Source organism: Marmota marmota, unplaced genomic scaffold, assembly GCF_001458135.2.
Source record: "Marmota marmota marmota unplaced genomic scaffold, marMar, whole genome shotgun sequence".
NCBI classification, from domain to species: Eukaryota; Metazoa; Chordata; class Mammalia; order Rodentia; family Sciuridae; genus Marmota; species Marmota marmota.
In genome coordinates, this window is record NW_026000005.1 from 39,357,124 (window position 1) to 39,378,840 (window position 21,717).

At 36.1% G+C, this 21,717-nt stretch overlaps 1 protein-coding gene across 1 annotated transcript in view; it reads right to left on the minus strand.

The window, feature by feature from the left end:
• Window positions 1-21,717, minus strand: part of Farsb (phenylalanyl-tRNA synthetase subunit beta) — a 71,871-nt gene that overhangs the window by 48,285 nt on the left and 1,869 nt on the right. The window contains exons 2-8 of the mRNA XM_015481453.2: window positions 13,705-13,760; window positions 11,475-11,629; window positions 9,349-9,418; window positions 8,308-8,423; window positions 1,843-1,993; window positions 1,145-1,253; window positions 130-200 (exon numbers count right to left, since the gene is read on the minus strand). Coding sequence (XP_015336939.1) covers window positions 130-200; window positions 1,145-1,253; window positions 1,843-1,993; window positions 8,308-8,423; window positions 9,349-9,418; window positions 11,475-11,629; window positions 13,705-13,760 — 728 coding nt within the window. The remainder of the gene's footprint in view (window positions 1-129; window positions 201-1,144; window positions 1,254-1,842; window positions 1,994-8,307; window positions 8,424-9,348; window positions 9,419-11,474; window positions 11,630-13,704; window positions 13,761-21,717) is intronic.

The following is a 21,717-nucleotide window of genomic DNA, read 5'->3' on the forward strand; positions in this document are numbered from 1 at the left end:
GGCAACTTAGCAAGACTGTCTCAAAATAAAAACTAAAATAGGCTGGGAATGCAGCTCAGTGGTCAAGTGTTCCTGATTCAATGCTCAGTATTGGGAAAAAAAAAAAAAAAAATTAGAAGTTTTATTTACCTTAGTAAAGTCAGTTCCTGTGCATTCAATAAATACATTTCTAGTATTTACTGTTATTTTGGAATGATTCCCTGCAATGAACATAAAACAATAACAAAACAACCATTTTAAAAAACATAACTGTATTACAAAGCTCATCAAAATAGAAGCTACATTTTAAATTTAGAAAAAAATATAAATTAACACCTTAGAGATAAGGGGATATACAACTTTTATTTTAAACTTTCATGGCAAGTTGGAGAATACAATAAAATAATAACAAACCTTTATTGAGACTGTTATCTAATCTTTACCACAACCTATGACCTAACTTCAGACAAGACAACTAAAATTTAGAGAGATTAAGCAACTTGCCATGATCATCATTAGCTAGCAAATAGCAAAGCTAAGCTCTGGGTGGTTAACTCTGAGGCCCATGTAACCACTGTAACTGCTAAAGTTCAAGATCTCAAGAAGAGGATTTTCCTTCTCACGGTGAATTAGCTAAACCTCTTTCTCACCTCCAAAAAGTCAAACATCCATGGCTTAGACATTAAATTCTGCAAACACATTCAAACTGCCTCATAAAAAAAGCCTTCAAAAAGAAATTGAGTGTAGAACTTAGATTAAAAGTTGTAGTTTAACTAAAAAACTGTAGGCAAGACAGAGTGTGACTTCTGAGTTTAACCAAGTGAATGACTACTAAAACTAAAATATCAACATCCTTCGGAAGAATACAACAAAATCCAGAAACTGTTATCAGTAAATATTTATGAGTGTATAAATAATTATAAGTGTATAAATGTTTACAAGTACTCATACATTTATAAATATTTACAAATTTATAAATTATATAAAAATCATTAGTAAAATATTATTGAATAATGAAAAGAACTATTAGAATAAAATCAACAAAAGACCTGAGACTATCAGATTGAGTCGTTTGATTTGATCAGCCAAGTTACTGAGAATCTACAAAAATGCTAAAGAATAAGAAGAAACAGCAATAATTCATGATGCTCATGAAGGAACTCACCATTGATGATTGGAGGCATTGAAAGGACGACACCATTGCTATCATAGATAACTGGGTACAGAGGTTTATTTTCAATGATATGCAAGTAATGTTTAAGGTGGTTGTCAGTCTGAAAAAAAAATCAAGTCAAACAAAGTTAATTTTAAAAATTTCTATTATTATAATTAATGCATACACTGATATTTTATAAGTGGGGGGAGTCAGAAAAACATTAAAACATTCCAAATCACAAAAAGCTCTTCACTGATATGCACTATTTTTATTTATTAGCAATTGAAAGTGTTAGTAGAATTCACGTTCATTGTCAGACTCTAAAATGTTAGTAATGAGAGGCAGACACTTTATAACAGTATCCCTCCCAGTTGCCTACCAAATATTATTTTCCTTATATTTGCATGAGTTTTAATTTTATACAAATATGAAGATTAAAATACGGTAGTCAATTTAAGTGGTTCTTAATTCTACAAATACATTAAAATCATCCCACAGATTAAAAAAGTAATTAAAAAAAGTAAACAAACAAAATTATGATCTAGGCCCCACTTTAAATCAGAGGAAATCAGTCAGTATCTCTGGATTAGAGCCCAAAACTGTTGCTTTTTTACCAAGCATTTATTACATTTCCCTAACTTCAAGACAACTTTGAATGCATCCGATGATTTATTCAAAGCTACTGCACAATAAAAAAGAATATTTACCTTGTATATGTTCATTAATTCACAGGCTGTATACTCCTTAGTCTTATTCAGAGGCTTGAATCTGATATCTGAAGGACGCTTTGCAGTGTAGGTGAAAGGGCCTGATAAAGTGTCCAAATCATGAGTACCAATGGCAACCAATGCTCTTTTCCTAAATGTTGAGAGGAAGAAGGAAAGGAAATGAAAAAAAAAGGAAAGAGATTTGAATATTTCAAAGCAGAAATTCTAAAAATAACACTATGTATTTTAAAAACTTATTTTAAACATTTCCCTAAAACAGCACTTTCTATTATATGGTATCTTTAGTAGATTATAATAAATTCTTACACCTTTTCAAGTACTAAGAAATTACAAAGCTACTTAAAACACACTTCAGTATATGAAGCAAATTCCATGTCACTGTGATTTCCCAAGTGCTATGTTACTAGGACAGCTTCAAAGTCAGCATTCCCTTTACCTTCCTTTAACTGATTTCTTCTTGGTGTCCTCCAGTAAACATAAATTACATATTGGATTAAAATAAGCTACTTAGTTATTGTGGGTTTTTCTTTTCTTTTTTAACTTTCTCTATTTTCCTAAATTTTCTGTCACAGAGCTGTATTACTTGATTTTAAAGCTATGAATTACATTTCAAGTTAAATGTGTAACAAAGTTCAAAAGCTATTAATATCAATTATCTTGTAATTTATCCACAAAGAATTTAAGGTAATTTTAGGTATTTATAGTAAGCTACAAAATATAAAAGAAAAAAACAGAAATAGGGATATAAAACAAAGCTAGGAAATGTAAAACTAAATTAGAATCTAAAGGCCTAAATCTTACAGGGAGGGTCACAAATTTAAGTCTAAGTTTTTTAATAGTCAATTAATTCAAAAAGAGAAATTTGGCCAGAACTTGTGTTAAGATTTCTTTAAATTAGTTTAACACATATGTGCACACATATTTGAGTATTTATGAATTATTACAAATATAACTACAACAGAAAATGTATAATATTAAATTTTGATCAAGAGTGGTCAACTACAACTTTATAAACTATGGTTAAATAGAACTGCAGGCAAGCAAAAAGAAAGTGTTACTTTACTCAATGAATTACGTGCTTATGGAAGACAATAAACAGAACTACCATATGATAAAATACACATGATTCAGAAAGTTTAGATAAATTAACAATTGCTAAATCCAAAGGTAAGAAGGTAGAGACTTGTCAGTCATAGAAAAAAGCACTGCTTGATCAATTAAAAACAGGAAAAGAGGCAAAAAATAATGAAAAAAAAAAAAAAACAATGAAACCAAAAGTTTGTTCTTTAAAAGATCAATAAAATTGCTAAACTTCTAGCCACACTGACAAAGTAGGGGAAAAAAGAAGAAGAGGTGAGATCACTACAGATACTAAAAGGATAGTAAGAAAACATTATGAACAACGTTATGGCAATACACTGAAATGGATATATTCCTTGGAAAACACAAATTTCTAAAACTAAGAGGTTAATTAGGATTTACTGAAAGGAAATGACTCGAGCACACCGGACTATTAGGATGTGTTCTCTTCTTTCCTTAAGGAATGCTGATGGCTTCGAGAAATACTATATAGAACAGAGGTTGAGTTTCACTTCACAAGGTGGCAGATTAAGAGCACCCAGCATTTGCCTGCTTCTCCATGAGATAGAAATGAAACAACTGGGATGCAGCTGCTTTTTGAGGTAAATGATCATGGGGAAAACACTGGAGTTCAATAGTGGACAGACAGACTTGGAGAAACCTAGAGACTGTGGATAGCGAAATAGAGAATGTCCCAGTACCAACTACACAGTAGAGGAAAAGGGAAGCCCTGCTTGGTGGGAGTGGAAATGAAAGAGGGAGAGTTCCAGTGACCATCAATGGCACAGTTTTCAGCAACTTGCAGAAATATAGTCTAAACAGACAACAGTCCTAAGATTTCCATGGCGAATGGGTTCTAGAGTTCTCTGCACTTCCAAGCATATTCTCACAGTGTTGCAACTGGAAACCATGTTGAGAAGAGCCCTATTGTCTGAGCTTACTACTACTTTAGGAGTGAAAGGCCCCTGCACTTTCCTGTCTCTGAGACCCCTGAGTACTATCATGGCACTGCTGAGTGAGCAGCAGTCAGTTTAGTCAGAGACTGACACAAACTTGACAAGAGTTCTATCACTGACTGCAGCACGTGGGAATACAGGAAGCACCTGCTTTTGGAATTTGTGGCTTGATAACCCAACTGCCAGAGTCTGGGGAAGTGAGCAGGCATGTGTGATGGCACACAGGACACAGAAGAGGCAACACTGGAATCATGGGCAGATCAGATGGAACCTGCTGCCATACTTGCTCCAACTCCAGCCCCCTGCAGATGTTTTCAGACTCCATGGCCTCTCTCCACCTTTGGGGACATACAGCCTCACGCCACAGAGTTGGTGTTACCCCATTCTGTGCACAAACACCTCTGGAGACAATCTTGAAGGAGTTTCATATGCTGTGCTACTTCCTTGACACACCATGGGAATGACATCTACCCTGATCTCAACCAAAACAGGCCCAGAGAGAATCTTCACCTGGGAGCTCTATGATCTGCTCTTCCTCACTGTACCATGCAAAGCAGCTGAGAGACATTCAACAAACTCCTGTAATCAACTGAGAAGCACCAAAAAAGAAAGAAGAGGAGGAGTGAACAACCCCCAGCCTTTACTCTGTCCAAGAGGCATAGAGCCCAAGAAGACACAGAAAGAAACCTCAATCATCACAGACTACAAATACTCACTCTTTCCTGCTCATTCAAGCACCCTGGCAGAGGAAAAAAAAAATTTTATTTTTTAAATTTTTGTTGTTGTTGCTATTTTTTTTGTGTTTTTTATGTCTTTTCTCCTTTTAAAAATATTCTTTTTCTATCCTTTGTCCTCCTTTTCTCATTTTTTATTTCTGCCATTTTTTCTTTTATTATTTTTCTAAAATATTATCTTATGGCTATATTATTTTTCCCCATCTATCCCCTTGTTCATGGTGTTATTGTTGCTTCCACTTTATTTCTTTGTCTGTTTTTCTTCTTTTCCTTTTTTTTATGGTGCTAAAGATTGGGCCTGGGAATCAAATCCCCCTGGGTGGGGTCTAGGCTGCTGAGCTATATACCCAGCCCAGTTAAAAATATTAACTAGCCCCATTCAAACCTTCTAAGATACTTCAATGTAAATAACAGGAGAATAAAAGTCCCCAGACAATATCCCCCAAGCATGCATGACAAGAGGAGGGTGTCTGAAGTCCTGCTACTAGACGCTCGCCCCATAGCAACAGCAGGGAGAAACAGCACAACTGTTCTGGGCACTATCTACAAGGAACTGCATCCATCACTCCCACACCCTACTGTTGACAAGACTAGAGGTAAGTGCCACAGTGGGGAGCTTTGACCCTGGCCCCTGACTCTCCCTGAGAAACAAATGGGATTATACCAATGTCTGCACAGAGTATAAAATCCCAGGCCTATCACTGTAATTGGAATAGCCAGTAGTAGAACTGCTTTCAAGAAACAGCCAATATCAACAGAGCCCAAGGAAAACCCCAACACCTGAGAGAGGTGTCCATTCCCATGGAATAACCAGAATGTACACCCTACATACTCTGCTGTTTACACCACACCCATCTTAAGTACCAGAGCGTCCCATCTCATAAGACCTACACAGAAAGCACGTTCTCAGGCTCCAACAAAATACATCCTACAGAAATCCCAAGGAATTCCCAGTTGGAATTAAACTCTACACTACACAACAAAAAGATATCCCAGGATACTTATTCAGAAAAAAGCTCTCACATAAAAGTAGAAAATATACCCATCCTAACAGAGGCATAAATCTCCACATAGAAACACAAAAATGCAAAAAAGAAACAAATTATGTGACACCTCCTGAAGATCAAAACTACCTAATAACAGATGCCAAAGATATCAAAGTGATCCAGGCACAGTGGCCCATGACTGTGATCCCAGTGACTTGAGAGGTTGAGGCAAGATGACAATTTGGAGGTCAGCGTCAGCAACTTAGCAAGGCCCTATGCAATTCAGCAAGACCCTATCTCTAAAAATAAAAGCTAGGGAGGTAGCTCAGTGGTAAAGCACCCCTGGGCTCAATCCCCACCCACAAAAGAGGTCATCAAAGTGAATGGAAAGTTAAACAAAGAGTTCAAAAAGAATTCAAACAAATGGTTTTCTTAAAGTTCAATGCAATCCAAAAGAATAAAAATAATCAGCTGAATTAAAGAAAACAAGGCAGAGCATAAATAAGCACATTAATAAGGGGACACAGACTTTGAAAAGGAATCAAACAAATCTTGAAAATGAAAGTTCAGTAAGTTAGATTAAAAAAATTTCAGTAAAAACCTCAATAGACTAGATGAAGTAGACAAAAGACTATCAGAGCTTGAACGCAACTCTGCCCAAATAATACACTGAAACAGGAAGAAAGGAAGAGAGGAGGGAGGGAGGGGTGAAGGAGGGAGGGAGGGAAAAGAAAAGAAGGAAGAGAACACATAGGATCTCTGGGATACCATTAAAAGATCAAATATCTGGGGCTGGAATTGTGGCTCAATGGTGGAGCACTTGCCTGATATGTGTGAGGCCTGGGTTCGATCCTCAGCACCACATATAAATAAATAAAATAAATGATTCATTGACAAATTTTAAAAATTTCTTTAAAAAAAAAAAGACCAAATATCTGAATGATCACATACTAGAGGGAGAAAAGCCACATGCTGAGAACTGAGGAAACCTATTTATTGATACAATAGTAAAAATTAATCATAAAAGACTTCCAGATACTAGACACATTTAGAACCCCAAATAGACCTGACCAGAAGAGAACTTCTCGGTGACAATATAGTTAAACTGCCAAAAGTACAGAACAAAGACAGAATATTAAAAGCTGCAAGACAGAAACACAAGGTCACATTTAAAGGTAAACCCATTAGAACAGCAGCAGACCTGGCAGCAGAAACTCTAAAGGCCAGGAGGGAATACAGTGATGAATAAGAGGAGAAAAAGACCTTCCAAGATAAGTTAAAACTGCTAGAGCAGCATGACCATGAGACCAGCATTACAGAAGATACTCAAGGGCATCCTAGATCCTAGAGAAGAACAATTAACACAGTCACTAGGGCACAGGAAAAAATAAGTCTCACTAGAAAATTAGACACACAAAAGAAAAACAGGAAAAAAATCAAACATTATCAAAGGAGCAAACCATCAAACCTGAAAGATAAAACAGGAAGAAAATCAAACCTGAAGAACATCAACAAAATGAGAGAGACAACTACATACCTTTCAATAATAACCCTAAATGTAAATGGTCTTAATTCTCCAATTAAAAAACACAGACTGGCTGATTAGACAAACAAGACCCAGCAATAAGCTGCCTGTAAGACATTCATCTCACCTACAAAGACATAATCTAAAAGCATATGTAACTGTCAACACATCTTTAGATCAACATGATATAACTTATTCAGGACTAACACAAATAGACTTCATATGTTAGCTCAAGTCTGGGGCTTCTCATCATCAGTAAATATACAGTTTTCATTAGGATTTTTGAAATACTGACATTACTTCAAATACTCCCATTCTTATTTTCCTAGACCTAATGGGTTTAAATATCACTGAATCAAAGAAAGTTGTGCAGGAAATGATGTATACTAATGTAGAGATAGAAAAAGTAAAATTAAGTCATTTATACAAGTTTTTTAATCATTTAATTAATTGAACCCAGGGTCTTGCACATGCTAGGCACACATTATACAACTGAGTTATACCCTGAGTCCTAAACTCAAATTTTATCTGTTAATTCATGATTATATATATTCAAAAAGTGAGATCAAGTAAAATTCTTTTTTTTCCATTTTTAAAATGCTACACCAAATAAAAAAGTGGAATGAATTGAACACAATTTTTCTATGTTCATATATGAATACAATACCAGTGAAACTCCACATCTGAACAACCACAAGAACAGGAGGCTAATTAGAATAAGTTATACTGAGTGTATGTCAAAATACACTCTACTGTCATATATATCTAAAAAGAACAAATTAACAAAGAGAAAAAAAAATCACCTCATTTAAAAGACAAAAAAAGCTAACCCATAGTTTACCACAGCTAATACTTAGCAGTATAATCTATTAATGATTTCAATGACAAAACAAGAAAATGTCCATGACTAGATAATTCTTCTCAAAATTTACTGACTATTTCTCCATGCATGTATCATTTACAAACAGTAACAAATATCTATCTCGGAAAGCAAAGGTAAGCTCTCATATACCATTATTTAAAAATGCAAGAGGAAGAAAAGGAAATGGACAGAGGGAGGAAAGGTAAAAGGAACAATAGGAAAAAGGGAGACAGAAAGGAATGGGAAGGAGAGGAGCAGAACAGAGGAAAAAGCAAGGAGGAAATAAGACAAAACAAGAAACCTGCAAATATTCTGATGTAATTTCTCTTGAAGTTCAATGAAGCTGTCATATTGATCTTTAGTAAACTTAATATTCCGGAGAACTGCTGCGACTGCAAAAGGGCGTATTTTAGCTGTCTGCAATTAAAAATACCAAGAGATAGTAAATACTCAGGCTTTTCTTTGTAATAATCTTATAATAGAAAGGTAACTGCATACTCCTAACAGTGCCAGGTAACTGCATACTCCAATAAGTATATTCATTTACCAATTAATAGGAGCAAAATAAAGTGGTAAGCAAGAGACAAAATCACTAACCTCACAGAATTTACATTTTAGTGAGATTTTAAAAACTTACTAAATAATTGAGAAAAAACTAATTTTTAAAAATAATTTGCTCAGCTAGGCATGGTGACACATGTCTAAAATTCCAGGAACTCAGGAGGCTGAGGCAGGAAGATCACAAGTTCAAGGTCAACCTCAGCAACTAAGCAAAGAGGCCCTAAGCAACTTGGCAAGACCCTGACTCAAAATAAAAAGGGCTGAAGACATGATTCAGTGGTTAGGCATTCCTGGATTCAACACCCAGTAACAAAATAAATAAACAAACAAATAAATAGAAAATAAAAATAAACTGCTCAAAGTTTATATTTTTACCAAGATAAACCTCCCACATTTTATCTTTAAAATTTTTGTAACACATCATAATTTAAATATATCTCAAATGTTTATTGATTGATTGCAGTGCTGGGCATCAAACCCTGAGCCTTGTGCATGCTAATAAGCAAGCACTCTACCACTGAACAGCAACACTAGCCCTCAAATGTGTTTCATATAAGCATTTGGACATTTTCCAAAACCATTTATGGGAAACAGGTACTTTGTTTTCTTTTGTTTCTTGGTAATAAGTTGATTATTTTTTTTAAAGAGCTATAGGCTAAAAACATATGATCACATAAAATCACATTTGACAGAAGGATCAGATTTGTTTCTTTGTCTTCCCCACCTTATACACACAGAAGAGATTCTTTTGAAAGGGAAAATATTAATTTCTTCTTATTACCTCTTCTGTGACAACCAGTTTTTGAATTTCTCCATTAGGCATTACCCGTTTATATATTGGAGCTTTTATCCTAAAATTAATAATAAAACAAAGTTATTCGTAATTAGTGAAAACATCTGATGAATTGATAACATTCTTTGCTTTAAGTAAAAAGAATGTTTACAAAAATCAAAAGAATTAAGGCAATGAGGAGATGAATTATAGCAGTTAAATATTAAAAATAGGAAAGCAAAAACTAAAAAAGGAAAAAAAGAAAACAAAAACTAACAAACTTTCTAACACTTTAGGTTATTCAAAAAGGTCTCTGGATGCCTAATAGTAACAAGTTTCTATCACTAGAGTTCCAGCAAAGGCTATAAAACCATTAACAGAGCAACTGTTAAAGGGACTAGTTATTTTTTTACCACAATCATGAGATTCTAAGCCTCAAAGAAAAAAAAAACGGAGCTTATTAAAAATACAGAGTCCCTGGGTCTATTTAGACCTACTGAATCAGAACAGTCAAAACAAAGTTTGGGTAACTGGTGCATTTTGAAAGCATTTCTAGATAATTTTTCCCATTGGAGATTACAAACTACTGTTTTAAGGCAGTGCTTCTCAACCTTCAACGTGTATATAGTCAACTGAAGAGTATGTTAAACCTCAGAACTTGATTCAGTGGATCTTGGATAGAAGCTAAGAATCTGCATTTCTAACAAGCTCCCAATGATGCAGATGCTGCTGGTCCATGGACCATACTTTAAGTTGCAAAGGTCTTAAGTTGTTCCTAATTTTGTCTCATAAAAAAAGCATAAGAGCCAGGCACCCAATGGCTCAGGGGCAGAGGCAGGAGGCTTGGGAGTTCAAAGCCAGCCTCAACAACAACAAGGTGCTAAGCAACTTGGTGAGACCCTGTCTCTAAATAAAATACAAAATAGGGTTGGGGATGTGGCTCAATGGCCAAGTGCCCCTGAGTTCAATCCCCAGTATCCCCCACCAAAAAAACAAAACAAAATAAAAGCACACGAGTTGCCTAGTAAAAATGCAGACTCTGATCAATGTGTTGGGAAACACTCTGAAAGGTTATCCTTTATCCTTATATCCTAAAATGTAAGCATATGATTGTCATGCATGGAACCAATTTATTCAACCCCAAAAATGTAACCACCTTAATCAAATGACCAATCATTATCATTTCACAAAAAGCCATTGTTCACCCAATGATAGTTTCAGAATCTAGCCCAACAGCTAGCTCTTATTCTTTTGTTACTCATGGATTATGTATAAGTAATCAAAACCAAAAATAATTACTTTTGAGAGCTACTTCTTCTACCCTTTTCACTTTATATGTTCATTACACTCAATTAAGTGTTACATGCAGAATTAGAAAGGGCCTTAAAAGTCTTCTTCAGCAAGATGTGATGGTTCACACCTGTAATCCCAGCATCTTGGGAGGTTGTGGCAGGAAGATAGTGAGTTCAAAGCCAGCCTCCGCAATTTAGTGAGGCCCTAAGCAATTTAGTGAGACCATGTCTCAAAATAAAATCTAGAAAGGGCGAGGTAAATATATAAATATACTGTAAAGGCAGCAGAATGAAGGCAATCAAGGTGTGGCTCAGTGGTTGAGCACCCCTGGGTTCAATCCATGGTATAAATAAATAAATCCTATTCATTATAGATTAGGAGATTGAAACTCGAGATACCAATCATATACATATCATAAACCATCAAGGTTTTCCAGTTAGGATGTTCTACTCCTGAGCTTCCTAAGAATTCTTAAGGCAAAAGGATACATAATGAACAGCCATCTCTACTTTTCCTCCCAAATGTTAGCAAATCCAAGGAACTACCCCTTCCAAAAAGATTATTTAGTAGGGTATACCACACAAACCTATGGAGTTTTTTAAGAAGCTATAAAGTCATTAGCCCCAATTTTCAAATGCATTTCCAAAATGAGTATTCAATGACTCAGGTAAATTTTAAAATGGCTACAATCTCCATGAATCTGATCCTTCAATCTTCCTTTTATGCTGACCTACAGCTAAGTATTCAGACATTGTTTCTTGAGATTTAAACACAACTGCTGACAATAATTTGGGAATAAAAGGGAGAAGAGGCACTGAACCCTAACGAATATATTTCTTTACCTTTCTTTGAAGACCTGAAGCCCTCGAACCAATCCTTCCAGACACAGGAGATCATATCTATTGGCAGGAACGTCGATTTTGTAAAGAACAACATCAGAGGCCCCCTCTGCCTTCACATTACCTTGTTCCTTACTTATTATTTCCTTTTCAGACGTCTAAAACAAGCCAAATTAAAGTGAAAAGGTTAATAAAACTACATTATGCACATTCCTCTCTTCAACAATAGGTTTATTACATCTACAACAAAAACAACATTAAAATATTAAATGCTATAATTGGAGCTGACAGAAAAATACTCAAATTCCTATTCAGTTCAGACATGTAGGATCCTCAGTGATTCCAGAACAGCACAAATCCACCTAAAGAAAATGTCAACAAATACCCACTAGTCAACTCCTGCCTAGCACCTGCTTTTCCAAATAAAATTTTACTGGAAGACAGACCCATTCATTTATATATTATCTGTTATCACACAGTACAATAGCTGAATTATAACTGAGATAATAACCTCCAAAGCCTAACTTATTTATTATCTGTACCTTTACAGAAAAAGTTTGCCATCTCCATCTAAAAGAACAGGCACCACCAAGAGCAATAATGGAAGTGTCAAAGAAAGAAACACAGAGCAATAACCAAAATGTCAAAGAAAGAAAATCATCAAATAAAAGAATGTATTTCTAGCTGGGTGCAGTAGGGCACAACTGTAGTCCCAGCAACTCTAGAGACTGAAGCAGGGAGATTGCAAGTTCTAGGCCAGTCTGAGCAACTTAGCTGAGGGCTAGGGATGTGGCTCATAGCACAACTGGGTTCAATACCCTGTACTGAGAAGGAAAAAAAAAAAAAAAAGAATACAACTTGTTATACAATAAAACTTCCATTCCAAATCTAAATCCTGAGCTGAGGGTATAGTTTAGTGGTCAAGCATTTGCCTAGCATGCATGAAGCCCTGGGTTTGATCCCCAGCACTGCAAAAAATCAAAACAAAAACCCCAAATCGAAATCTTCTGGGCACCCAAGCCCAGCAGAAATGTGAGAATGACTGATAATATAAAAGCAAACAAAAACATCTCCAGGGGAGGAAAGTGATCATCAGAAGGTATGAATGAGAATTAGCATAATAGGTACAATCTAGTAACAGTAAAAATACACTGTAAAGACAGCAGAATGAAGGCAACCAAGAGAAGGAGGAGGAACATCACAGGATGGCAATTTTAATGCAGTGGCAAAGCTTAGAGTACCTGATTCACCACATTATAGTAGAGAATATATTTCTATTTGCTGTGTCTACAACAGAGAATTTCAAATATAAATTTTTCAATCAAAATAATTATGTTACATCCAACTGTTATTGTTACCCTTTATTTAGAAATCCCACTTAACAAGAATTCACAAAATTTCCGCCACTAATAACTTGTTTAAAAATAAACATTGGCTTTCTATTAACATAAAAACTTTTGTTTTATGTGATGCCCTCCCACAGCCACCACATGACTAGTTCAAACCACCATAATATAGGAACCAGATAAATGAAGGTATCTGAATATAAAATGGCCTAATTCTTTTGCAGTATGCGGCCACACGGGCACATACGTGCGAACAGCTTAAATCTTTCAATTTTCAGTATCTTTTTTTTTTTAAATACATGACAGCAGAATGTATTACAATTCTTATTACATGTATAGAGCACAGTTTTTCATATCTTTGTATAAAGTATGTTCACGCCAATTCATGTCTTTATACATGTACTTTTTTTTTTGCATTACAATTCTTATTACACATATATACCACAATTTTTCATATCTCTATTTGTATATAAAGTAGGTTGGCACCAGATTCATGTCTTCATACATGTACTTTGGATAATGATGTCAATTTTCAGTATCTTATTTTATCAAAAGATCATACGTAACTTTGTGCTAGGCAATATGATAAATTCTGCACAAACAAAATTAATTAATTCATTTTTTTAAAAAGACCATATGTGAAGACTGAGTTAAATTTGAGAGCAAGAGGGATGTATCAAGATGATATAATCTAAACTCCTTACTTCACAATTGAACAGAGTCTAAAATATGAGAACTAGAGAGGCAAAGAAATTTTCTCTGAACATCAAAAACACCACAGTCCACAGATGAATCATCATAGTCTAACTATAAGGTAACAAAGATAAGCAACCTCAGAAAAATGAGCTCATATCAGAATATCTGAAAAATAAGTATCTAATACATACAATTTCATCAAGTTCCAGACCAAATTCAAAACATAGTTCATCAAATTCTTCGTCAGCTGAGAAGAAAAAAAGAGACCATTAATTTTAATTTGTTCAGCACAATAAAAATTGTCTATGAATTGTATTTTCTTATTAATAACTACCTTTTACACTCAGCATACTAAATATCAAACATCAGACATCATCATTCAACAACAATCAAAAGTTTTGCTTAAAAAAAAAAAACTATTGTAGGACTAATTGCTCAGGTACAGGATTAGATTACCAGTGTTGGGAAGTTTACAAAGATACAAGGAAAAAAACAACAACCTACTAAATAGAGATCAAATATAAGGTAGGCTCCAAGCCACCAATCCTACACAATAGAACATCACATAAGCCCAGTTATCCTTTAAAATTCTCTGAGGCCATCAGACACTTGACTTCACAGCCAAGCCAATCAGGGTTTAGAATTCTGATTATCCCACTTATTAGCTGTGGGAGCTTTGTATCTTTTATAAATATTCCTGGCACCTATTATAAACTTTACCAATATCTCATCCATAAAGTGACCTTTTACAGTTATTTTTAACATGGAACTGTTACAAAGATTTAAATGACATCAGGCAGATAATGGAGTGGGCATATATCCTGAAACACAGTGTGTCTACACTAATATTTTCCTTCCTTATTCCACTTTCTTTGATACCTAATACAGCATTTTCAGAGTTTTCACATGATCAAAAACTGAACACAAGCTGGGCACAGTGTCACACAACTGTAATCCCAGTGGCTCGGGAGACTGAGACAGGAGGATTGTGTGTCCAAAGCCAGCCTCAGCAAGAAGTGAGGCACTAAACAACTCAGTGAGACCCTGTCTCTAAATAAAATACAAAACAGGGCTGAGGATGTGGCTCAGTGGTCAAGTGCCCCTGAGCTCAATCCCTGGTCCCAAAAAACAAACAAAAAAATGGAAAACAAACTATCTACCAGTACGTTCTAGTGAAAAGCTGTCTTAAGATTCCTGACTATGGAACAGATGTAAAGCTCAGTGGAAGAGTGTATTCTTAGCATGTGCCATGCCCTAAATTCAATTGCCAGCATCAGGAGGTGAAAAAAAAGATTAATCTAATCCAGACACTGAACTTCAACTTAATAAATATTTATTGAGCAACTACTATATGGCAGGTACTTAAATGCAGAGCTACAAAGATAAATACTTCACTACTTTTTAGTCTAGCGAAGAAATCAAAAGTGTACTGGGTCAGCATATGCATGAAAAAAGGAGGATGAGCTCTGGGCCAGCTTCCTCAATGACACCAGACCAAAATTAGAACTGCCCTGTACAGTTAAGACGGCAGAGGAGACTGAAGAAATGGGATCAGGTAAACTGCTGATCAAAGCAGAAGAACTAGAGAGACCTAAAGAACTGAAAAAGTTAAAAATCACCCACGTGTTTGATTTGGCTAAAGAAGTAAGGTGACTAAGAAAGTGGATACTCATCTAAAGAAGCCAAATCTTTCCCAAAATTTCCACCACCAATAACTTGCTAAAAATAAACAATGTCTTTCTACTAACATAAAGACTTTTGTTTTGCTTCTTCAAGCAAAACGAGAAAGAAAAAGAAAGGTCAATGTCCCTTCACTGTGCTGTCACTCCCTCTGGGTCAGGGCCATGTTTCCAGAACACTGAGAATAGAAGGAAGCCAGCACAGATAGCAAAGAAGTAACAAAAGTTCTGAGAACAAAAACCAGGAAACCAGGGGAACTAAAGAAGAAAAGACAATGAGAATTTCCAAAAGAAACCAGATAAGTGGAGAACACGTTCATGTGTTCAGAGTTATTTTCTACAGTATATTTATGGAAGGTACAGGTGCCACGGCAGTTTTATTGTGTATTATAAAAAACAAATATTTTTCATTCCCTGAGCTTCTCAAAAGAAGTTTCTGTACCTGACCTAATTTTCTGTTTTAAAATCAGAGTTACAGAGGTGTCAAAAACATACATTAGAAAAAAGAGACTCTTCAACAAATGGTGCTGGGAGAACTGGAAATCCATATGCAGCAAAATGAAATTAAACTTCTATCTCCACCATGCACAAAACTCAACTCACAGTGGATCAAGGACCTAGGAATTAGTCCAGAGAATCTTCTCCTAACAGAAGAAAAAGTAGGCAAAATCTTCATCATGTCAGCCTAAGACCTAACTTCCTAAACAAGACTCCTAAAGCACAAGAAGTAAATCAAGCATCAATAAGTGAGATGGATTCAAACTAAAAAGCTTCTTTACAGCAAAAGAAACAATAATGTGAAGAGAGAGCCAATGAAAATGGAGAAAATCTTTACCACACACACATCTGATACAGCACTAATCTCCAGGATATATAAAGAACTAAAAAAAAAAAAAAAACTTAACACCAAAGAAATAAAGAACCCAAACAAAAAATGGGCTAAGGAACTGGGAAGACACTTCACAGAAGATTACAATCGATCAACAAATATATGAAAAAATGTTCAACATCTCCAGCAATTAGAGAAATGCAAATCAAAACTACCCTAAGATTTCATCTCATTCCAGTTAGAATGGCAATTATCAAGAATTCAAGGGACTGGGGTTGTGGCTCAGTGGTAGAGAGCTTCCCTACACATGTGAGGCACTGGGTTGGATCCTCAGCACCACATAAAACTGAAATAAAGATATTATGTCCACCTACAAGTCAAAAAGAAAAGAAAAAAGAATTCAAGCAACAATGAGTGCTGGCAAGGATGTGGGAAAAAAGAAACACTGATTCATTGCTGGTGGGACTACAAATTGGTGCAGTCACTATGGAAAGCAGTATGGGGATTCCTTAGAAAACTTGGAATGGAACCAGCATTTGACCCAGCTCTCCTACTCCTCAGTCTACACCCAAAGGAAAATCTACAGTGTACTACAGTGATGTACTACAGTGATGCAGTCATATCAATGTTTATAGCAGCTCAATTCACAATAGCTAAACTGTGGAACCAATCCAGATGCCCCTTATAGATGAATGTATAAAGAAATTGTGGTATATATACACAATGGAATATTACTCAGCCTTAAAGAAGAATGAAATTATGGCATTTGCAGGTAAATGGATGGAGTTGGAGAATATCATGCTAAACGAAGTAAACTGATCCCAAAAAAACAAAGGCCAAATGTTTTCTTTGATGAATGCTGATCCATAATGGGGGTGGAGGGGAAAGGAAAGAATGGAGGAATTTAGGATTGGCCAGAGGAGAGAGAGGGGATGAGAGGGTGTATGTGTAGTGGGGGAAGATGTTGGAATAAGATAGACATTATGTACAATGAGAGAAATGAAACACTGGGCTCCATTTGTGTAAAAAATTAAATTTTAAAAAATCAGAGTTATAGTTCTTTCAGGACATTTTGTCCCAAAGCAACAAAATCTGTGATACTGCTAGCAGTCTAATTCTGTTATTAGTATCTAAGACACATTTATAAAGACCTGAATCTATGGCTTAAATCCAGCATTTCACCTCTGAAAGTCTGCACTATAGGCAGGTGTCAGGTGTTGTAAATGTGTGCAGGGTTATGTTTAAATAATGAAGCCATAAGCTCCAAGTCAGTGGGAACCCAGTCTACTTTGTTCAGCTCTAATCGGCAAACCAAAAACAGTCTATGTTGAAAATATGCACTCAATATAATATGTCTATTAATGAATGGATTTACAGGAAAATTGGGGAATGGATGGGTGTGTCTGAAAGGATAACCAAAAATGCATCTTAATATGCAAGAATTTGGATAATACTTCTTTCTAGAGAACATGTGGACAGTTAACCACTACTTTTTAACTATGGCTTTTTAAAAAAAGTCTTGTATGCATCTTCTTAACATCTTACCTGTAACATTTTTATATTTGCTTAATGGCTAGTTACTTTGTATACTGGAAATTAATGATGTTTAACTATTAAATGTGAACTGATATTTAAAGAAGAAGAAATAGAAAAAGGAGAAAGAGTGTAATTCATGACATACCACGAGATTTGCCCCCTGTCCTACCTACAAGCAATGGCATTACAATGAAGGAGTTTTTAGCTGGGTAAAAACATAATTGGATCTGCTTTTGTTTTCTTTCTCCAGTGAGGACGGAACTCTGAGTCTCTCAGACGCTGGGCAAGCATCCTACCACTGAGGTACATCCCCAGCCCTCGATCTGCATTTTAAAAACAGGTGGAAGGGTAGAGGATGATTGTAGCAGGGAGTCTTCCCAGCAGCATGAGTATGAAGGAGAAGGAATGAACATGAGAAATGTTAATGAGGCAAAATGTGTAAGGCTTAATGGTTGACTGAAGGCAGGTGGAACAGCCAGGATGTCCAGGATGACTCCCAAATCTCTGGTTTTAGGGAAAAAAGGCCTCATTAACTAGTGTAGGTAGTAAGAGAGGTAACCAGCCCCCAAGATGGCACCCGATGATTCAGCCTCCTAGTATCAAGCCCCTGTGTGAACTTAGGTCAGATGCAATGTAAGTGAGCATGGAAGCAGATTCTCTGGTTCTGCTAAACCTTGAGAAGAATGCAGCTCCATTTGACAGCGTGACTGCAACCTGGTGAGATTCACAGCCAGAAGCACCCAGCTAAGCCACTCTGATTCTTGCTTCTCAGAAACTGTGTGAGGTAATAATGGTACACTGTCTCACACTCACAGTGCTGGCGTAAATTATTATGTACCAATAGACCAGTAACACACACCTCCCTAGAGGTGCAGTGCTGCTGTTAACAAAAACCAAACTCTGGAGGGCTTTGGAACCAGACAGCAGGCTTTGAGTACTGTAATGAAAACCTAAGGGCCTTCAAGATGCTACTGATCAAAAGGCAGGTGAGGATGCAAAAGAGAGTGCTACTAGAAAGCAGAAGAAGGGAAATCTTGTTATGTAGAAGCATAAAGCTTAAAAACACCAGCCTGCAATTAATGTAGACCATTTACTAAGTGACTTAAGATTTTCAATGAGTGCTCAAAGTGCAGTCTGATATTTTTTTTTTTTTTGCTGCTCATGTGAGAGAAGGGATAAACTAAAGGAAGGAATGTTAAACAAAACAGAGTCAGGATGTTGATGATTTTTAAAATGCTCAGCCTCAGCTGGGCACAGTGGTGCACGCCTATGATCCCGGCTACTTGGGAGGCTGGGGCAGGAGGGTTGCATGTTAGACATCGTTAGAGTTTAGCTTTTGTCCCCCAAAAGCTAACTTGTTAGAAAATGCAAGAATTTTCAAAGTTGGAATGATTAAATTATAAAAGCTTTACCTTTGGATTAACCGAATGATAACTATAGGCAGGTAGGGTGTGGCTGGAGGAAGTAGGTCACTAGGGGCATGTCTTTAGGCTTTGTATTTTTGTCTTTGGTGAGCAGAGCTCTCCCTCTGCTTCCTAGTGCCATGTCCTGAGCTGCTCTGCCACAACCTTCCACCATGATGCTCGCTTCACCTCAGGCCTAGAGCAATGCAGTCAACATATGGACTGAACCGCTGAAATCATGAACCAAAATAGACATTTCCTCCTCTAAGTTATCCTTGTAGAGTATTTTGGTCACAGTGACACAACGGTGACTAAAACAGACATCTTGTCTCAAAATTTTTAAAAATTATTTTAAAAACGGCTAGACATGTAGCTCAGCGGTAAAGTATCCTGAGTGCAATCCTTAGTACCCACCCCCCGCACCAAAAAAGTTCAACCTCTCAGATGTAAAACAATGCTACAATTAAGAAATATCTTCTGCCAAGTGCAGAGGCACCTGCCCATAATCCCAGCAACTTGGGAGGCTGAGGAAAGATGATCACAAATTTGAGGCCAGCCAGGGCAACTTAATGTGACCCTATTTCAAAATACAAAATAAAAAGGGCTGAGGATGTAGTTCAGCAACAGAATGCCCCTGGATTTAATACCCAGTGTGAAAAAAGAAAAAAAAGATTTAAAAATTTCTAAGCAAAGAGCAAACCTAAGGCATAAGATAGAATTAAGAGCATGACTGAAAAATTTTAAAGAGTTAGAAAAATCAAAGGCACAATTCATTCAAACAAAAGGTGCTTTAAAGAAATTAAGGGTGTGCCTCAGAAATCCAATTAATCACACAATAGATCTTAATTAAGAACATTGTATGAAGCAAAGTCCAAAGTACAGAGATTTGCAGATGGTAAAGCTTCTGACTAATGAAATGGAAGCCAGGAAAATTCACTAAAGATCCATAAAGTTTTTAGAAGAAATGTACAAACAGAAACATTGCCAGCTTAAACTGAAAGAGGCATACATGACACAAAATACAAGTATTTGACCCTCAAAATTCTATTAGAGGATGTAGACTGAGAAAATTAATCAGCTGTGAAGCAAATGCTTTCTGGGAATCAATGGGTAGAACCAAGAGCCAAGAGCACAGAGTCATGGAGAGAATTATCCCAAGTCCTGAGACCTAATCAAGAACATTGAACATTTGCCATTTGATTTCAGAATTACCATAGACTAGAGACTTTGGCTCTTCTATTTTTTCCCCTTTTGAAGAGGAATGGCTATAGTAGCTATCCTTCACCTGTCCCACTATTGTATGTCAGATAACTTGGCTGTTGAGTCTCTCAGGCCAGAGTAAACTGAACTTCAGGAGCTATACTCAGATGATGATACTTTGGATTTTTGAGCAGCTGCTGAAATTAGATGACACTTGTGGTACTAACTCTTCTGCATGTAGGAGAACATGAATTACTGTGGGCCAGGCGGAAGACTATAGTCATCAGATATCAAGAAGGCCACCAATGATACCCACCTCCTTAAATACTCCCACACAGGGTCAGGATTAGTCTGTGTGACCAAGTGAATATGAAAAGGGACAGTATATCACTTCCAAGCCATTATTAAAAACTGAGGTTTCTGCTTAAGCACTCTCCCATTTATTTGCTCTCTCAGACCTCTCACTCTGGGATGAACAAACTAACATGTTATAAGCAGTCCTATAGAAAAGTCAAAGTGAAAGGAAATAAAGTCTCTAGCCAAACATCAGCAAGGAATTAAGAGCTACCAACAAGCAGTTAGGCAAACTTGGAAGCAGAATCTCCAGCCCCAGTGAGGCCTTGAGATGACTACAGATCTGGCCAATACCTTGACCACAACCTGGTGAGATCCAGAGCCAGAACCACCACTCCCCAGTTCTTGACCATAAGAAACCACACAAAATAACAAATGATTATTGTTCTAAGATGCTAAGTTTTTGAGGTATTTATTATATAGTAATGGACAACTAAATGGTTATTAACCAAATTGCATATAACTATTAAAATTATTCAGCTGTATTTCATGGGTTTAAATACAAAAGAAAATAAAACAATAAAATCACGTCTAATAATTTCTTCCAACAAAATGACATCTAAGTAACACACAGATGGTTCTGGCAATATTGCCAACTATTACTCCAAGCCAAAATGGGGCCAGAATTGAAGACCAGTGATAACAAATCAGTTAACGGGCATGTATGTGACACAGGAAACTATTTGAGCAATAAAAAGGCAGACTAAGAAGATAAAACTGCTCCAAAGTAGACAGAGGAACCAAGGACCAGATTAACAAAACAGCCAAGAGAGAAGCATTCTTGACTAGAAAACATACCCGGAAGGGGATGTTTGCAACTGGAAGAAACTACAGAATTCAGATAGAAGATAGTCTTGGGAGGAACTGAAAAAAAAGAGAAGAATGTAGGAAAAGTGTGAAGAAGACATTATCCAAGAAAACATGTAAAAGAGGAAAACGCAAAAAAAAAAAAGAAGAAGAAACAAGATGGGCCTATGTTATTTGGAAACCAGATGCTTTGCTAAACATGTTTTCAAACTCTGACCTCAACCCAATTGATACTTAAAGTTTCAAGAAAGAACACAATATAAATTAATGATGGATATTATTCCTAACTCATTTGAAGTACATCTCAAAAACACCAATATTTATTGACAAATTTTTTTAAAGACCCAGTAGCTAATAAATATTCTCTGTGGAACCAAAAAAAAAAAAAAAAAAAAT